At 36.7% G+C, this 19,773-nt stretch overlaps 1 protein-coding gene across 1 annotated transcript; it reads right to left on the bottom strand.

Annotated features, from left to right (window-relative positions):
- Positions 1-5,815: 5,815 nt before the first annotated feature.
- Positions 5,816-19,284, bottom strand: PCTP (phosphatidylcholine transfer protein). The gene is made up of 6 exons (XM_032238919.1): positions 19,093-19,284; positions 13,769-13,886; positions 9,117-9,196; positions 8,638-8,809; positions 6,261-6,328; positions 5,816-5,878 (listed from the first exon to the last, which is right to left on the bottom strand). The coding sequence occupies exons 1-6, from the start codon at positions 19,282-19,284 to the stop codon at positions 5,816-5,818; spliced, it is 693 nt and encodes a 230-aa protein (XP_032094810.1).
- Between the last annotated feature and the right edge of the window lie 489 nt (positions 19,285-19,773).

The following is a 19,773-nucleotide window of genomic DNA, read 5'->3' as shown; positions in this document are numbered from 1 at the left end:
TGGAAGAGGCTTTTTATCCACCAGTTGATGGATGATATTGGCTGGGTGTGGAATTTCAGTCAAGGGAACTACCAATAACAGAACTTTGTGCATAGTAGCTGTTTGAACAATAGCATGGTACAGAGCGGTTCTGGGGACACAGGATGACAACAGCAACATTCAAGATTGCCTGCCAGCTCCAGGGAGAGGTAAAAGCATGGCAAAGCAGTTGGGTGGGCCTAATGAAATTCATTGCAAATACATCCAGAATTATCAGAACAAACTGATTGTTTGGCCAACATCAAATGCACTGAAGTTAACTCACAAATTAAACAATAATTGATGTTCACCACTTGTTTAGCTGGATTTAGAAAGGCTTAGATAGTTACACTAAGGATGAATTTAGCTAAATGGCTAGTAGTCATGGAAACTCTGGAATAAACAAACAACAGGCAAAGTTCAGCAACTTCACATATTATGAAGCACATTATTTCTCACATTCTCTTCATAAGGATTATAACTCAATCCCTATACCATTGACACAAGGATAAAGAACATTCAGAAATCGATTTCAGAAGTCAATGTTATTATCTGTCAAACTCAATCTCCCATGCAGGATATTTAATTGCAATTTTGCAAAACTTCATTGGCATAATTATCTGATTTATTGAGTCTTCTGGTTCGGATTGCCACTTAATATACATATGGAAACAGAATCTCCATGAACACAGTTGAAGAAGTGACCACCTGAACAGGTAAAGAGCTCTGAGAAGAAACAAACATTAGATCAATATATAGTCCAAACTCTAGAACAGTGTTTCTCAATCTTGGCAACTTGAAGATGTCCAGACTTCAACTCCCAGAATTCCCCAGCCGGCGGATGCTGGCTGGGGAATTCTGGGAGTTGAAGTCCAGACATCTTCAAGTTGCCAAGGTTGAGAAACACTGCTCTAGAAATTAGAGAGAAGTTCCCTGAAGATGGGCTCCAGAATGAATCCAAAAGCTTGGGAAACAAAATTTCTAGTCCTGGTGACTGACCCAAATTGGATCCTGCAACATTATCCTGGGACACATATATTCACCATCGTGTAGAAATTACTTCATAAATTAATGCATTTTGTCTCTAAAAGTGCTTCATTAGAGATTTTTAACTGCACTAAAGTCAAGATGAAGATGTTGCTGAACTACAACCAGTGGTGGGATTCAAACTTGTTTTACTACTGGTTCTGTGGGTGTCGCTTGGTGGGCATGGCATGGCTTGGTGGGCGTGTCTTGGTGGGCATGGCAGGCGAAGGTTCCTGCAAAATCCCCATTCCCTCCCAATCAGCTGGGACTCAGGAGACAGAGAATAGATAGGGCGGAGCCGGTCAGAGGTGACATTTAGCTGTTCTCTGAACTATTCAAAATTTCCGTTACTGGTTCTCCAGAACTAGTAAGAGCCTGCTGAATACCACCTCTGACTACAACTGCTAGAAGCCTTCCCTACCTGGCCAAAAGTGATATAGGAACATTCATAGTTCGGTTTCTCAAACAATAGAAGAAACAAAACTTGTGTTCTTAGAAAGTCTATTTTCTTTCCTTCCAGGGGGACTGAAGTTCTTGATTCTTGTCAAAAAAAAACTCATAAGAAATCAGAAATAGAAACAAGACTGCAAACTCATCTGAATGCAACCATATAGGATGAGTGAGAGCAGGAGAAATGTGTTACACATAGATTCCTCTAATTACTTGTCTGAATTACAAAACACAGTGAACATGAGACTAATAAAGTCATCTGTTTTGCAATTGGCCTTCTTATTTATAAATCTGATAATTAAAAACTCTTTAGACCTATACTTATTTTCATATATTTTTATCCATAATTTCCAACAAATCTTATTTTCAAATTCTCACTATCAATTTTGTGAAATTATAATATTTGAACTCATTATAACTTCATCTCTTGCAAGATGACATGCAAAGGGGAAACAGAACTCTGTTCCTTGTTCAGGAAACATCTGGCCAACCTTTTAATTCTCACACAGGTCACTGGCCATTTCAAAGCTAATGGAACAGAAAAGGGTGGGAAGACAAAGGTACATCTCTCTACTAAATATCATCACACAGTATACCAGTCTGCATCCAAATAGGTTCTGGAAATGGCTTTGTGCTGATTAAAAGGTCCTTGGTGCTCTCTGAGCTTGATTGTTTTCTTGCTGAGAAAACAAGTGCCAAATCTAGGTGACATCATCAGTGCATTTTTACTGATTGCTTTTCTCCAGATCAAATTGCAAATTTCCAATGGAAGGATTGAAAATAAGCAGTGCCTCAGTATTAGCTGAACACTGAATTATGAAGCAGATCCAGGCAGAATGGAATGTTTTTTTTTTTAATAGTCTGTACCTTTTGAGCTCACAATGATTAGAAAAGAATGCATTTTAAATTAAGAAACAGCTTGTAATATTTGTAGATTTATGACCTTATACACCCACATCCACATTTCTATCCATTCAGCCTCACCAATGCCTGCAATATGCAACCTCTCTTTCCAGTAAATTAGAGTTGCAATCCATTAGACCAAACTCAGCAGATCAGTTCTCTTTGGTGTGCATTGAAACTCAGTTATTGGAGCTTCCTGTTTTGGCTGTCTGTATCAAAAATGGGGTGAGGGGAGCAAGGAACAAAAATGGCAACTCATACCTGGCAAACTGTATTACATCACTGCTGGAAGGGGCATAAAATCCACCATATATAAGCTAAAGATGATTAACCCAAACCCAATTGACCAATGACATAAATGCATAGTATATGCCACTACCAATGTGTTTGAAGGGGTGGGTTTATATTACAGGAAATATAGAGGAAGGAAGTTTAATTCTCTTCCTTGTCAGACTGTCATTTTATAACGTTCCCTCCTTCTTTCCATTCAACTGAAAGCAGAGATTCACATCTGGCCGGTGTATCCCAGGTGGCCAATTGGACTGCTATGGCTGTTCTGTCTTTCTATTTCTCTAAAGCTGAGCATTACAGTCTAGCTGCTTTAAAACTATTTGAAGCAAACATAATGGCACAACAGCTGTATGGTATAAAATCATGATTTTACTCTTAGTTCCAGTAGAGAAGGTGCTGTCTAAGTTTAAGGGCACTTATGCAAGTCCTTCATCACTTTAAGATTAGAACCAGGAATTACAAAAACAGTGGCCAAAATCTGGATTGTGTTTTTTTAAATAACCAGCTAGAATTTATGCTTATCCCAGGAGGGCGAATTCCTCTGATGATCAGGGGTTACTTTCAGTCCACAGGGAAAATCTTTCAGTGAAAAAGTGGCTTTACATGGTGTCCCTTGGGAGACATTACACAGGATGGGATATAATAAGACATATGATGGCACCAAGACAGCTGACCTTCTGAAATATACTAGCTAACTCTTGCCAATTTTTAATAATTATGGATATTGAAGAACATAAAAAGACGTTAATGACAGATATTGAAAGATTATCTCATATGAACACCTCTGCCCTGGGGCTCTGCTATTTATCCTTAGTTTCTACTGTAAGACTTTTGATATAGTTGGTTTTGCAGGCCCGTGGGGTTGACAACTGGGAACATTTTTTACCGACCTCCACAAATTTGTGGTAATAGTGAAGTTTAGGTATTAATGGAGTAACAGCACTGTGCAAATCTCTGACATGTAGGCCAGCTGGCTTTTTTAAACTTATATCTACATCTGAAGGGGATACTGAGGTTGAACTACAGTGTTGACGTGACACATAATTGGCTGGTGCTGGGAATTTGGGATAGATGGGCAGACACATTGTGACACATTGCTGGATTATACAGTCGCTCACAAATATCAAGTTTGGGTTACATCCCCTGCGCCACCTTCCACTGTTAAATGAAGCTGGTAACTTCTTGTCATGTAAGAGGCAGGTTATTCGAATCTGGCCACTGTATAAGTCACCCCATTTCTGTCATCATCTGTACCCGATGCTGCTGAGACAATTAAAGTGACAAAATTTATTTTATTCTTATTAAACGTAGTAAATGTGTCATCCCTGATCTCAAGTTAATGATGGTTTATACACTGAAGTGACCATATAGTTGCTCAGTTCTACAGTTATTAAGTTATTTCTGATATTGTTGTGAACAGAACCTGAATCCCAACCTTAACAAAAACTATGCTGCTCTGCATAGGAGCTTCTCTGCTACAAGCCACACACTCTGTGTTTCAGGTCTTTTCTGAAGATTGCCTCTGTGGGCCTACACAAGACATCGCAGTTATACTTTTGGCACAAGTCCCACAACAGTTCTTCCTTATAGATGGACAAAACCTCAATGTTTACTGAAATAATAGTCATCTGTGTACCTGATGATTTTCGATTTTTGGAATGCACAGTGTCATAGGTGGAAATGAGCATCTATGCTTTGGATGCTTCTGGATTGAGAGGATTAGGCAGCTATAAACTCTTGTCCAGGGGATGCCCAAATATGTTTAACAGCACACATTCTTCGGGGAGGCTCCTTTCATGTCCCCCTCTAATTGAAATGAAAAAGACTTCCAGTTTTAATGAGTCTATATGATTTTTAGTGGAGAGAAACAAGATTTTTGTAATGATTAAATATAACAAAATATCTAAGTAAAACTCCCATCTGTTTAACTTTAAAGGATCTGATTAAACCACATTGCTTGGAAGATTCAAAACAGATGAAATTCCCATGAAGAGAACAAATTAATGGCATGTATTATCAGTGTTAGATGTATTATTTCCACTTAATTTCTTAGTTGATAATGAAAAGGAAAAATGCCCAAACAAATCTGAAATATTGCCTGATATATTTTGGATACTCATTTTACCATACACACAGAAAGACATATACATGCATACATACAGACAGACATGTACATGTGTGTGTTAGTTAATGTGATTAGCCTAGTATTTGCTTTTTACTAAGCAATTATTCCTTAAATTCACTTTTTTTGTATATGATTTTGCTAAATTGAACCAAGATTGTGTATTAGTTTGATTGGTTTCACAAATATATGCATGTGTGTATAGCTTTCCAATATACACTCATCTATATGATATTGCTTTTGCTGAGGACAATGGTTAAAATGTGCTCTATTTATTCCTGCTGTTCTTGGAGGTACATAGACTGGCGGGGAGGGGAGTCAATGAAAGCAATAACAAAAGCAAAATTGAAAGTTATTATATAAGCTCTGCACCTTTTATAAGTGTGTTATGAAGTTGCACAAAAGTAAGAAAGGGGTGCAGCTTGGATTATATCAGTGCCACACTACTTATATTACTTTACTGATAGCATTAGATCCCATGGTTGCTCTGGAAGATGTTCATGTCATGAGGAAATTGACTTTAAGGGTCAGCAGCTTTTTTGAGTGAAAGAAATATGGAACTGATTTCTCTATTTGAAGCTGATATTGGAAAAAGAAGCAGTGACTTGAGTTCAAAGTACTGAGTTGTTCCAACAAGTTTAATTCATTGGATAAGCTCAACTTTCTAACCCAGCACTAGTTCCAGCACCGGCTCAATTTCTCCAGCCTCTGATGTCAAGGGAACATGTCACATCAGAGTTTAGCTCAAAGAAGATTATTAGGTTATGTTGAGAGACACAAACACTTTCACTGTGTTTTCAAGCCATCAAAATTAAAAGAAAGCCGTGACTGGAAAATGAAAAGTTTAATAAGTTCCATTATCATATGCCTGGAAGCTTCCATGGCTCATGATTACCATCCTCAAAGGCAGCTATTATTCAGTGATGTTTCATGACTATATCCACATCAATGACCAATTTTGGAAAGTATATCTATCAGTCCTTCAGATTGAATACAGAGAGCCATTTATCTCTTACGATAACTCTGACAAGCTTTCTGCATGTCTTTCAAGAAGTTGGGAATTCCAGTCTGAAACAGGAATTGAAAAACAGTTATCTTTCTATGCTTAATGGTACACTAAGTAGCAACTAATTTTCTTTGCATTTCTTTTGATACTACTTAAAGAATAAACATTGATTTAAGTCACCCATCTTATACTTTGATTTACAGAGAGGCATCACACCAGGGGATAATATTTGTACTAATTCTGCGGCCACACTCATTGAATTACTGGTATCTCTTCTACAGGGACAGCCAGACACTGCCATCACACTTTTCAAATTATACAGTTATATATGGAAAATGGCAACAACAAAACAATATTCCAAATTTCTAAGAACCCATGAATCAAAATGATGTATTGACTTAACCTACAGCATTAATGCTCCTGAGCTTCAACTACTCTGCTTACCTTAGCTGCCCAGTTGACAGCCCACGAAGGAAGCTTTCCACCAGGATCATCAAAATAGGTCATGAAAACTTTTTAACCAAAAGAAAAAAGAAAAGAAAAAAAGAAAAGAAACAAAGTGAAATTTTAAAGGCATCTTTTTCATTCATCTGACTGTAATTTAGAATTAATGTGTTATTTCATGTGCTGAAACTCCACATGATTTGTAAGCACATTTTATTCCTTTCATTTCATTTCATTTCATTTATTAAGATTTATAGGCCGCCCTTTTCCCTGAGGGGACTCAGGGCGGCTTACAATCACGGGGAAGGGGGTGCAATATCAAAAAACAAACAAAATGTGAACAAAAGAAAAATAATAAAACACAACTTTCATTCAACAGTCAACACTCGGGCGGGTAAATTGGGAACCTATCCCCAGGCCTGATGGGAGAGCCAGGTCTTGAGGGCTGCGCGAAAGGTCTGGATGGTGGTGAGGGTGCGGATCTCGACGGGGAGATCGTTCCTTTCCTTCCCCAGATATCAAAATATCCTCCCTTCTGCATAATGTACTCCTTTTGTGGATTCTGTTCTAGGCAACTGAACAATTTATAGTACATAAACCCAGTCCAGAAACAAAAGCAGTAAAGAACACAGATGAATCTAAAAAACAGTCATTCCCTTCCCTAATCACATTGTTTCACCTATCCTTTGTAAATGAAAACTAAATTTGGTTTTTACCAAATCATTTTTGAGGGTGGAGGCTGGAAGAGAGATAGGGAAGGAAAAGGAAAAATTATTGTACTTTTTCAATTTAAGTGTACATAATCTTAGTCTTGGAATCATCAAAAAAATTACTGGATAACACTAAAAATCTATCAATCCCAATGTGTTATTCCTAGTGTCCAGTCAATTCCATAAGGCCTATTCAATTTTTCTTCCACAGCTGCTATTCAGAGATAGACAGCTTCTGACATTGCAAAAACTAGACTGACATCATGACTGCCAGCTACTGATAATCCTTCCCTTCATCAGTTTGTCTAACCTCAATTAAATGCTTCCACGCCATTTATCCAAACCTGTACGGATTACTGAATTAATATGAATTATATGGCTGCCTACCTTATATGACACTACTCGGGATGGCTCACAATAATAAAATCAGGAAAGTTTAAAAAAAGCAAGACCTGTCACCTCAATCAACAGTCTACTATACATTCAGCAAAAAAGTTCCTGACATCCTCACCCTATCCCAATGCTTGCCATTAACTGTATGCCCTCTCTAAAAGAATTTATGGAATATGCCCCAAACCCTCATCCCTGCTTAGTCATTTTAGTATAAATTTCATCAGCATATATGTGATCTGAGGATTTTTCTTCTGAAATGTGCATTTCCTCAGGTTTGTTTGCACGGAAGTAAATTTATGTTGATCTTTTTGGAGAACTGAGATTCCTTTTTGTTTTAAGCATTCTAACTACTGGTAATTTGATGTGATTAGCAAACATAGCCATCTTGTTGCTTTTCAATTTGCCCATAATTATTTTCAAACATAGTGAAACAAACTTTTGCTTGCTGTTGCTATTTTAAAGCCATTTGTTTTTTTTCTTTCTGCTTTCTGTTCTTTAATAGATTACCAATCTTCCAATTCCATAATGGTGAGTTTACTCAGGAGCCTCTGGTAAACTTTGTGAAAGTAAAGAAAGAAAAGAAAAGCTGTATCCATTCATAGCCTAAATACCTTCAAAGAACTTTAAAGGGTCAGTGAGGCAGAAATTACCTTTCCAAAAAATCTGTTATTTCTTCAGCAAGCTTTGATTTTACATAATGTTCTCACATGATCACATGGTCAATCCAAGAAATGCTGGAGAAACCTCTACTCTTCATACAGCCTGGTGCTGCTGTGAGTGCACCAGGCATTTTAAAAGTTAAAGAAAGGTAGAGGAGATTTCCTTGGCCACCACACAGTTTTAAAAGTGTGTACAGACCCTCACCAAAATGTTGCTAGCCAAATTATTGTACAGTTGCTAAGCATCCCATGAACAATCTGATAGCAGCAAATATTCAAATTCAGTTCACAGAGGGATGTATAATAAATATTTTGAATCCCTAGGTAGAAGACAAAGAGCAACAGAAAAAAGCAAGATGAAAGTTAAATAGCAGAGATTGGTTAGCTGGTGTGAAAGAATTATCTGTATTGGAATTTATGAAACAAATCATTAGCTATAGGTCTACAATACTACAATGCACACATTCTTTCAGCTATCTGTTTATCCAAATTGCTAACAAAAGACATGAGTTAATGTTTGCAAAGGCATATAGATATTTGTCAAAGTCCTGAATTAGAATTTAAATTTTCTGATCAAATTAACCATTCCTATAAAATTATATATTGATTTCTTACCTTTGCACCCTTTCTTGCCATCACTTGCAAAGGCCACGCCTTGTCTAAAATTCTTTACTCTAACAATCCCAGGCTTTTCTGAGAATTTAACAGTATTCACACTTTTAGCCAATATAACATAGATCTTCTGCCCATCATGCTCCATATCTTGACGCTCACGAACAAAAACATACTGTGCTGAAGTTTAAGAAATAATCAGGATTTTAAAATTTAATACACATTACGTATCCAGACATCTCCCAAATTTAGGGAGCACAGATTCAATTGCATTTTGGACTTGAAATTATGTGGTTATTTTTCTTTTCAAAGGGTGTGAGATGAAACTACAGCATGTGTAAAGATTCTATTTTTTAAGTTCCTGATAAGGATTAATTTGTACACCCGTTAAATTTTCAGAAACTGAGAAAAACTGAGATTATAGCAAGGTTGGTAACTATTAAAGTTAAAATAAAATTACTGTCAAAACTTTGAAAGGATACATCTCTGTTTGCCAAGGGGAAGGGGAACTTCACTTCCCAGTAGATAGCTGTTTTGCCATCCTGAGTTTTCTCACGTACATCTACAATACAAATTGTTGGTAAAATGTATAAGAAACATTTGTTTCACTAACAATCAAATAATGATTAGAAACGATTTAATGAAAATGCTACAAATTATACATAAATCAAGCTAGGTATGTGTGAGGCTTCAATAGATGTCCCTTTTGTTCTGACTGTCAGCTTCTAGGGATTTAGGTGGGAGATAGGATGTGTTGCTCATCATTCAGAGCTGTTTAAAGTCATTCCCCATGCAAGTTTAATAAATCATCATTATTATATACGCAACAATGTGAGATGACAGCTGCCAGTTCTTTAGTTGTTGATGGCCTTCATGCAAAGGAAATTTATTTTATTTTATTTTATTTGTTCATTATATTTATATGCTTCCCATTCCACAAACCAAAGGAACCCTGAGTTCTTCCCAGGGACTTAGGGTGTCATAATGTATCAGCATAGTAGACGTGTGGATCCAAACAGTTTGGCCTTCTACAATGCACCTATTTTCTAAGTGCTGTCCCAGATTTGGTATGGAACTCAGTGTGTCAATAATTTTGTAGGACCACTACGGCAGGCTTATGCCATAATCTTTCAACTTTGATTTGCAGATCTTATACTTTGTGATCTTCTCCAATTCTTTGTCTTCTACAATTCCCTGGTATTGCCACATAATTATCCCCACTTTTGCTTTTCAACCAATCACTTTCTTGTTATGAGCCAAGGCTTTATCAGTTTGTATTTGGAAATCCTACAATATTTTAAAAATTCCTTCTCGGTTATTTTTTCAACTGAGATGTTCCATCAGTTTTTTGTTACTAGCACATGATAATTTTTATAGATTATTATTCAGAATAAATTGCAAGTTAATGAGATCAAGGCCAGAAACCATGGCCGCAATTATGGAATCATTACATCTTAACTGCTTCTCAATGGATAGCAGCTTTGGCTCGCAAAATTGACCCCTGAGAAGCTCAGAGCCTAAGGAAAATGAATCCCCCAAACAGTATTGGTTTTTTTTTAAAAGAATTGATCAGGAAAAGGAAAAGTTCTACAGAAGAATATTAAGAGAAGTTATTTATCTATCACCATTTGTTTAGCCTCATGAAAGAAAAACAAAAGTGTACTGACTCTATTGCACTAGGGGAAAATATCTTGTTATGAAAGGAGAGAACCATGCTGAGTAACTATGCAGAATCAAGGTATGTTAAGTCTCTGTCTACAGATTGCTTGGACCTAAAAGAGTCCCAAACAAGGCTCATATACAATCCTTCAGCATTTTCTTGCAAAGGTTTCCCTCATCTTCACTTCTCCAATCACTAGTATCTTTAGTGTCTTGTTGCCCCCCCAAATCCCATCTTCAACATACATGTGAAGAGCCAAGGTGGCGCAGTTGTTAGAGTGCAGCACTGCAGGCTACTTCAGCTGACTGTTAGCTGCAGTTCGGCGGTTCAAATCTCATTGGCTCAGGGTTGACTCAGCCTTCCATTCTTCCGAGGTGGGTAAAATGAGGACCCAGATTGTTGGGGGCGATATGCTGACTTTGTAAACCGCTTAGCGAGGGCTGAAAGCCCTATGAAGCGGTATATAAGTCTAACTGCTATTGCTATTGCTATTGCTATATACATACATACATACATACATACATACATACCTGTATACAGTTCAGATTTTTTAAAAAACATTTTCGAAGCAACACAGTGTGATCTAACAGAGGCTGGACTTTAATATACAGTAGGTCATGTCCCTTCCAATTATATCTCATCTCCTAGAATTTCCCGGCCAGCATGGCCACTGATGAGAATTCAGAAGATCCACCCATTTGGAGTGCAGCCAGATTGGGAAAGACTAGCTTATCAGATCCATAACATCTAACAATAAATTGCCTTTCCCACAAGAAACAGAATAGAACAGACAGATAAACAAACAAACAAACAAACAAAACATAGTGTCTCTGGTGGAATGATTAAGGGGTTGGGCTAGTCCTGGAGAGGCCCAGGTTCCAGTCCAGCTCAGCCCTTTGACCTAATCATTCTTTCTTTCTTCACATTTTAGGGTAAAAGTGAGGGAGGGAATGAGGGAAGGAATGCTATGTACACTATCAGGAGGAAAGGCAGGCTATAAATATGACAAATAGTATATGTAAGATAAGAATAGTAAGTCAAGACAAATCTGTCGAGAGCCCTCCTTTTTGTAGCAGAAGAAGATCCAAGTCTTTGTAACTTAAGCCTCTAGGACTGTCTCATCCTTATGATGAATCATCTTCTGCCCATCTCAAACAGTACTAGAAGATACAAAATGGAGAAAGCTTCTTCTTGGATAAGGTGAGGAAAAGAAAAAAAGTCAATTCTAGAAGAACAAGACTATTTTTTCTCATTATTTCTTCTAGCAATGGCTCTTTTATGAAATTATGAAGGCTAACAGTGAAGCAAAGCAGTGGGACTAAATCAATCCCTATCTATCTATCTATCTATCTATCTATCTATCTATCTATCATCTATCTATCTATCTATCTATCTATCATCTATCTATCTATCATCTATCTATCTGTCAGCAAAATAGAACTCAATCCCAAAATATCACTAAACCAATATAGTTTTTCCTTTCTATTGTCAAAATCCATAGATAATTTATGTAGATATATTTCATAAATTATTTGATCTATACTTCTAAAGTCTCAATATATTTTTTTAGTTTCTCAAGCCATCTTCTGTAACCTAGTTCTTAAAATTATCAGTTAGTTAAAGTTAACTACTTTTCCATTCACAAATTAAAATATTTTATTGCTTTTTAGAATAATTCATTAATTCCTTTTTAAACATTTCAAAACTGTCAAATACATCTTAAGTAGTCTTCTCCCTAAAATAGCCTGTAGTGAAAAAAAAACAACCATACAACTGAAACTTTTTCGTGTTTTAACAAATGATATGTTTCTAAGTTTAATTTTTGAAAAATGTTCCAAAATTGCTGTGCCACTGTTGGTCTTACCCACTCTCAAGCTCCCGTTGGAACTGCTTGACAAATAAGAACTCTCATGTACCTAATAGATGCAGTTTATGGGGATACTAGAAGATGCTCTTGAATGCATGCTGTGTTTTTAGACAACTAAATGAAATGCATTGTGAACAATAATATCATTTTCACCTTAAAGTCAAAAAGGCCATTTTGTTCTTTTCAACTAATACTGCTAATGGGTGTGTGTGTGTGTGTGTGTGTGTGTGTGTGTGTGTGTGTGTGTAGAAGTGACTATTACAAACGCTCATATCAGAATGAGAATTCTTTTAAATTCTTAAGACTTTGTCACAAACATATGGAAAGCTTAATCACATGTTGCTACTCTGAAATATCTTTATTTTCACAGGATTTCATATTCAATGCCAACTTTCTAATGGAATAGATTATAATTCCCAAAAAGCAGTAAGTCACATGAATATCACATTTTCCACCAGAGGTCACTGCCGTATTAATTTGGTACCAGACAAATGTAAACCCATACTCCCCAGACAGGACATCTCTAATTTTACACATCTATCCATAAATATATTAAACCATCAATGGAACAGCACATTTCTACTTCTTATTTTCTGCTTAATATTAAAACATTTTTTCAGTTCTCTATTCTTATGCATGCTTTGTTTTTATTGTATATCATTCTTACAAAATTAAGAAATCATTCTTCAACACCATATTTCTACAAAATAAGCCTACTCAGCTTTACTGCATACTTTCTTTAAATCAACAAATGTAGAATTAATTTTCTTTTCGCTTTCATACAATTCACAATTCCTGAAGAGTAAAAATCATCTCCATATAACCCTTATATGGCATAAAATTGCATCATCCTTTCCACATTATAATTCATTTTTACTTCTAATATTCTTTTAGTAACAATTCTGCCAATCAGCTTTCCATCTTTTCTATAATTAAATTCTCCCAGTTTCCCCTAGGCTATGTTACCCTCTGTGCAAGGGACCCTTAGTGGCCTTCTTTCAATTATAAGGCCTTCATACAATATTTAAATCAATATCATAATCAAATGATATTCATATTTTTCTCCAATTACACCTACAGCCTTACTATCTACATATAAAGGTAGTCAACAAAGGGCATGCAAAAGGAAAGAACAGCACAGTACATGATAACAGAAGCAGAAAATGCAAAAGTAATATACTAATATTGTCTGTGTTGCACTATATTTCCATGTATTAATTTGTTAATTTTCATTATGCATCTGTGATTTATAGAATACACACAGACATAGGCAGAATATATAGGCAGAATAAAATTTTGTTAGATGATTTCCTCACACTGAGGATTTAATACCAATAGACCTAAATAAGAATACCACTGAAGGATCAAAGATGTTTGACTGAAATAAATGGCTATCTAGAAACTGGGATATGTTTTTATTAGTTTCTCAAATAAACATCCATATTTTCAAGGTCATTTTATAAACATTGGAAGAGCATTTTAAACAGCATTTGTATTTTAAGAAAGAAAAGCTCACCGAATTAATCATCTTTGAATTTAAAATAGTGAAATGAAAGAATCTTAGAAATGATAGGAATATAAAAGAAACATTATAATTATTTACTAACTTTTAACATATTGGTCCCATTTTGTTCTGTAGCTTAAGTCCATATAAACATCAGCACATAGCTCTGGGGAACAATCAGTAAGTATGCTATAGATTTTATATTCATACAGCCCCGATTTCTGGAAATAGAAATTAAAAATCAGTCAGATTAAAAAGTAACATCTGCTTTGTATTACTGTTTCTGTCTAAGTTATTACTTTGTATCAATCTTTTTCTACCCAGTATCCCTCAGCAAAACTACTGCTAAGAATCATAATATAGTGTTTATAATTGAAGGGCACCATATTAAGGAAGGTTACTTTGACCCCAATCTACTTTCATAAAATAAATTTACAATAGCATCTCAAATAGAATATTTGTCTTAAAGGACAAATACTACTGACCCTTTGGTGAAAGGCCTAAGCGGTCGCTTTCAAAAAACGAAATACAATATTGTGCCAGATTTCCATTCACTCATGCAATGATGCCTACCATTCCTTCCCTCTTTCTGCAATAACAGTCCCCACCCCCAATCTGCTTTGAAGTGGTGCAAAAAGATATAGTGCAAGCAGGATGGATTTGATTTAAATCAAGTCCATTTAAATCACAATTTAAATCATGATTTAAATCTCTAGTAAAAAGGCTTGATTTAAATCAACTCGATTTAAATCATAATTTTTAAAGAGCAACTGTCATCTCTGTCCCACAGCGGCTCCTCCTCTGACCTGCTGTTGACTCCCCAACAGTCCCAATATTGTACAATATGCAGCCTCATGCTACATAACTAAGCTCCATTTCATGCTGAATAAACTACATTATTAATGTATCTTAAATAGAAAACTATCTTTAGATAGATTTTTATTCCAAAAGCATTTTATTAAAATAAATTTCATAAAAATCATAAAATCTAATTTAAATTTTAAAATATCTGATTTAAATGTTTAAAAATCCATTTTTTGATATATATTTTTAATCATTGATTTTTTTTAACCACCCTGAGTACAAGAGAGAATGACTTTGGTTGGCTAGACTGAAAGAAAGAAGTAAAAATAGGAACAGAATAAATGAATAGACAGGAGGGAAAACATTGCTGGAACGTCCTTGGAAAAGCTGTATTATATTATGGAAGACTGGTTGAGACGGCATTTATCTAGGAATTCACCAGAAATTGAACTCAATGAATGGCACCTAATTATCTATTCCATTTGTGGAAGTACTATTAGATTCAAACTAAAACTTTCATCCTATTAAAAATAGATTTCTTCATATAGTAACCACTGTTACTGATAATTCTGCATGGCAGCCTTAAGGTGTTTATCTCCCATGCTGATACTGGCTAGATATGAAACCTGTCTAGTTTTCAAGCTTTGACAATGATCCAAGCCAGATGTTCTGTTCAGACAGCACTAACCATGACCTCTAGTTGGTGCATTCACCTAGTTCTTTACTTTACCTCTTCCTCCAGCAGTGAGAAAACAAACACTAATTCCCTTTTTTAGGTGGGCAGATCTTTGAAGACTTATGGTTTTCATTTGCAAACATCGACACTCAATGAATCATTCCGCTGGAAGGATGCTTAGACATCTAATTCAATCTCATTTTTAGGGAGAGATTTGCTTGGTCACAATGAACATATCACCGGATTACCAATGGATCACTGAATAAAAACACACCAGTTTCACCATTCACTTTTCTTATCATCTGAGCTGGAAGGCAAAACTGGCAAACTTCTCTCAATTTCTTTCCAACCCTTACTTGAATCCAAAAATTCCTTTTGCCAACATTGGTCTTTGCAAGCACAATTAGGATAACTTTTATATATCAAAAGCATTAATGGGCTCTAGTCTAGTCTAGCTGCTCCTGCAGAGGTAAACAATTATAGCTACTCTAGCTTTAAATGAAAATGTAATGTTTATATTATAAAAAATTATAACAAAAATTATTTTGTTGCTTTGAAAACATCTTAAAGCTTTCCCACTGCTTGAGAGACAATCTTTCAATAATTAAATGTCAATAAAATTCGATATATTAAAATGGCACAATTTTATCCAAGGTTGGGTACAGTCAGTAGATGAGACTCACTGAATAAAACATTTAGAACCAGCAGCTTGACTGGAAAAAAATATAGCAAATACGAAAGAAAGAATGTTTTTCACTAACATCAAGAGATTAATCAAGTTCTTGAATACGTAACCTGATCTAAGCATACTGGCTTAATCTAATGAATACAGCTGCAGTCAGATGGAACAGCAATTGAAAATGCATTTAATTAAGAATTGCAAATACCAAAACCTTGAAATTCTAAATATGATCATCAGACCATGGCCTTTGATTCAATAAACTATACATATAGTGGGTTTCTTACTTATTGTATAACTTATACATAAGATTATATATTTATATAATGTTATAAGTTATATTGTATCATTTAAAACCGTAGTTATAATCAGGATTGTAAATTTATATATTTCTGACATGATTATACAGAGCCTCTCTCTGAGGGAGGGAGGGAGGCAGTTAAGAAGCATGAAATATAAATAAAATAAATAAAAATATATTCCATTAACAAATACAAAATATATTCCCTTAGCAAAAAAGCTTTTATTGAAATCAGTAAAGTGAATTAACAAGAAATAATATTTTAAAACTTGGCAAAAACTGCCCATTGGATAAAATGGGTTAATTTAACAAGCATCATGTTCACTTAATGACCACCATGTTCATTTGACTGTGGCATTTGCTTAATGACTGCTACAAGGAAGGTCTAACCCTGCTTAACAACCAGCACAACTTACGACCATAATTCTGAGCTCAATTACAGTTGTAAGGCCACAAATACCTGTAATTATTCCCCCTTTTCCTACCTCTTTCACAAATATACATAACCCAGAGGTTAATGGCCGAGTTTCACACTTTGCAATCATTAAGATTCCTAGGAAATAGTGTCCTAATTAGAGTCTTAGGGGAGGAGAATGAGCCTCTAATATTTTCAGGAAGGGTAAGAAGCGTTTACATGAAACATACTGAGCTCTTGACCCCGTTATTTCTTAGAATTATTTTATATAGGTAGTCCTCAATTTACAATTGTAATTGAGGCATAATGTAGGTCCCGACATGACAGCACCTGATTTTATGTTTTTTACAGTGTAAAATGTAATGGAAATCCATGGTTTGCTTTGTGGTGTTTTTTTTAACAGAAATGGAAAGTAAACAATGGCTTCCGGCAAAACCATCATAAATGATGATCACATGACTGCTGCAAACATCTATAAATGTGGGCCAGTTGCTGAGCGCTTAAAATATAGTCAGGTGACCACAGGATGGAAGGGGCCAACATTTAAAGTTTGAAACCAGGTCGTAAGTAGCTTTTTCAGAGTATATCATAACTCTGAGCAATCGCTGAGCAACCAGTCATAAGTCTGGTCTAGCTAAGGACTACACTGTATCAAAGCACTATCGAAAACCTTCTTAAGCTGAGGGAATCAGAACAGAAATCAGTTAGAAATTTGGCGTTCTTATTCCTAAATAAAAGCAGGAACATTCCTTGGTTATATCTAACAAAGAAAAAAATAATGATTTAATTTAAAAAAAAAAAACTTCTAGGGTGACACTCAATTTTATTTGATAATATATTGGAAGAAATAGTTTAAAACCCTATCTTGGCCTTTCAGATCTCAGGAGTTGACAGTAATTGTAATAAACATATTATATAGGGGATTTTTTCTTAAAAAAAACAAATATTCAATAAGAATAACATTTCTAAAATGTAAGAGAATAATTGGGCTTTGGAGAAATAATTATTTTTAATTACCAAACCCGAATTATTCTTTGTATTCCTTCAGCAAACTCTATAGAATATGAAAAGGAGAGCAAAATCTTTATTTCCAAAGATAAAAAATGCATAGGAGGGAAGGTAGGAGAAAATTCTGCTTCTGTCTATACTCCAGACATCCTACTCGCCTCCCTGACCAGCTAAATAATGCTGCAGAAAAGCCAGACTTGTAATAAGAGCTAGGTCTGTATCCTACAAGCGTCTCTAATTTTGTCTTATAGTAAACAACCCTGTGAAAAGGAGTTAGGAAAACAGAATATTGTTGAATATACCCATGATTGTATGATAAATTCAAGCTGTTAGCCCTCACTTTCATTTCATCTCAAGTATGGGAAACAGAAGAATGAAAGAAAAGAGAAGTTGAAGGATAGGATGAAAGAAGCAGAATATTCATGAAAAATGAAGATGTCGTTTTGGGCACTTGCTAATAAACTTTAAAAAATAAATGCCATTTAGCCTTAGTTCCTCAACCTATAAAAATAATCATGAGCCTATTGTTTTTATTCATCTTCCTATTTTCTATGTTTCTTCCCTTAATAGGACAAATCTATCAATGATTATTACTTGGCACAACTGGTTCTTCACCTTAAAAGTATACTTTTAAATGCTAAGGCCTTATCTAGGCTGCAAAAATCTGGATGGCAGCAAGGAAATTAGGGAAACTGATCACGATTGTGTGCAAGAATTCTTGAAGGGTGCGGCTAGTGACTATTGGAAACAGTACTGGACTTGAATAATCTTTAGTTTTGCCAATCTTCATAGTTTATGATGAGGATATTTTTTGTATATGCCCAAATATTTTACAATTATTTCTTCTTCCTAAAAAAAAAAACATGGCAAAAATATTGACAGACTGAAACTTTCAGATTAAAAAAAAATTGCACCATATGTGATGGAACATGCCTGACAGTCGTGTTCTCTCTACGATTCTGCTCATGGTTAAAATGGTTAAAATGGTTAAAATGTGGGAGACTGACAAGGGAGGTCCAAGGTTCAAACCTCTGTAATCACCCCAAATGTTTGACAGGAAGATCTGGGAGGGTCATAGTCTGCCTTTTTTCACTGAACTTCCTTCAGGGTTGCTATGAGTGTGCTGTGAACAGGTGGGAAGCCACCCTGCAGGCCTCCTGAACACCTTGGCGGAAAGAGGTGAGGTTAAACATACTTAAAAGTAAAGGCAAAATAAATATATTTTGTAAAATTAGCTTGATTAATGGAGATTATTACATGGATTGCATCTATTCTGGCTTCTCTGCCTCATTTGTTTTCCTTTTAAAAAAAAAATGAGCCAAGGTCCACTAAGATCCTCTAGCTGGGCAATATTCTAATAAAATTCTGGGCTCCGGGCCCTCACCAGAACATTTCAGTTTCTGTGGTAATATTAATGGTAATGCCGTAGTGTAGCATAACTGAACTGAATAAGTACATAAATGAATAAGGCCCTCGCCCTCTCCCGCCGGTCTCCCCTGGGCAGCAGACTCGGGGAGGGGGGACCTTGGTGCGATGCCTCGCACCTCGTCGTGCAGCCGGTAGATGCAGAGACCCTGGGTGTTGGTGAGGAGCTGCCAGGTGTCGGGACGCGCGCTATGGCTGACCAGCTCCTTGGAAACGGCCAGGAACTGGTCCTCGGAAAAGGCCGGGCGCGACTGCTCCTGCCTGCGGAGGTGGGCAGCCGAGGAGGAAGCTGTGTTGCTGCTTCGGGACATCCCCACCGGGAAAGGACAGGCGCAGAGCTCGTCTCCCTTTAGCTCGTCCTTGGCCGCCGACGCCGCCGCCTTCCCCAGGCCACAGGGGAGCCTCCGGACCAGGTTGCTAAAGATCTCCGGTGGGCACATGGCCCGGGCCCAAGCAGCATCGCCAGCGGAGCTCCTGGCGCGCTCAGCTCGGCCGGGACCGGCGCGGCGTAACGGCTGCACGGAGGGGCGCGCGCGCCTGAGACGACCTGGGTTCGAATCCCCGCTGACGCGATGGGCGAAGAAATGTCTCGGGGCGATGAGCCGGAGGGGGGGAGAGAAGAAAGACGAGCTCCCTGGAGGCGGGAGAGCCCCAGAGTCTGCCCCCTCGCTGATCTGGGGAAGGGTTTTCTGGGGCAAATCCCCACCGATGACATGAGTCCTCTCCCCCCCCCCCCACCCCCGGTCATGTTTCTTCGGACGGCTCCTGTCAGACGACCTAGAAAAAGTTAACGGTTGTTA

This window comes from Thamnophis elegans, chromosome 2 (genome assembly GCF_009769535.1).
Source record: "Thamnophis elegans isolate rThaEle1 chromosome 2, rThaEle1.pri, whole genome shotgun sequence".
Lineage (NCBI taxonomy): Eukaryota > Metazoa > Chordata > Lepidosauria > Squamata > Colubridae > Thamnophis > Thamnophis elegans.
The sequence above is the reverse complement of the archived record's forward strand: the minus strand, read 5'-3'. Positions and strand labels throughout refer to the sequence as shown.

Bases quoted from the DNA above. Each gene is read 5' to 3' on its own strand.
- PCTP (XM_032238919.1), bottom strand. From the start codon at position 19,284: ATGTCCCGAAGCAGCAACACAGCTTCCTCCTCGGCTGCCCACCTCCGC. The intron at 9,197-13,768 runs GTTAGTAAATAA...TTTGTATTGTAG, and splicing joins ATGGGACCAATATGTTAAAA to ATGTACGTGAGAAAACTCAG. The intron at 5,879-6,260 runs GTAAGCAGAGTA...TTCCTGTTTCAG, and splicing joins CTGTCAACTGGGCAGCTAAG to ACTGGAATTCCCAACTTCTT.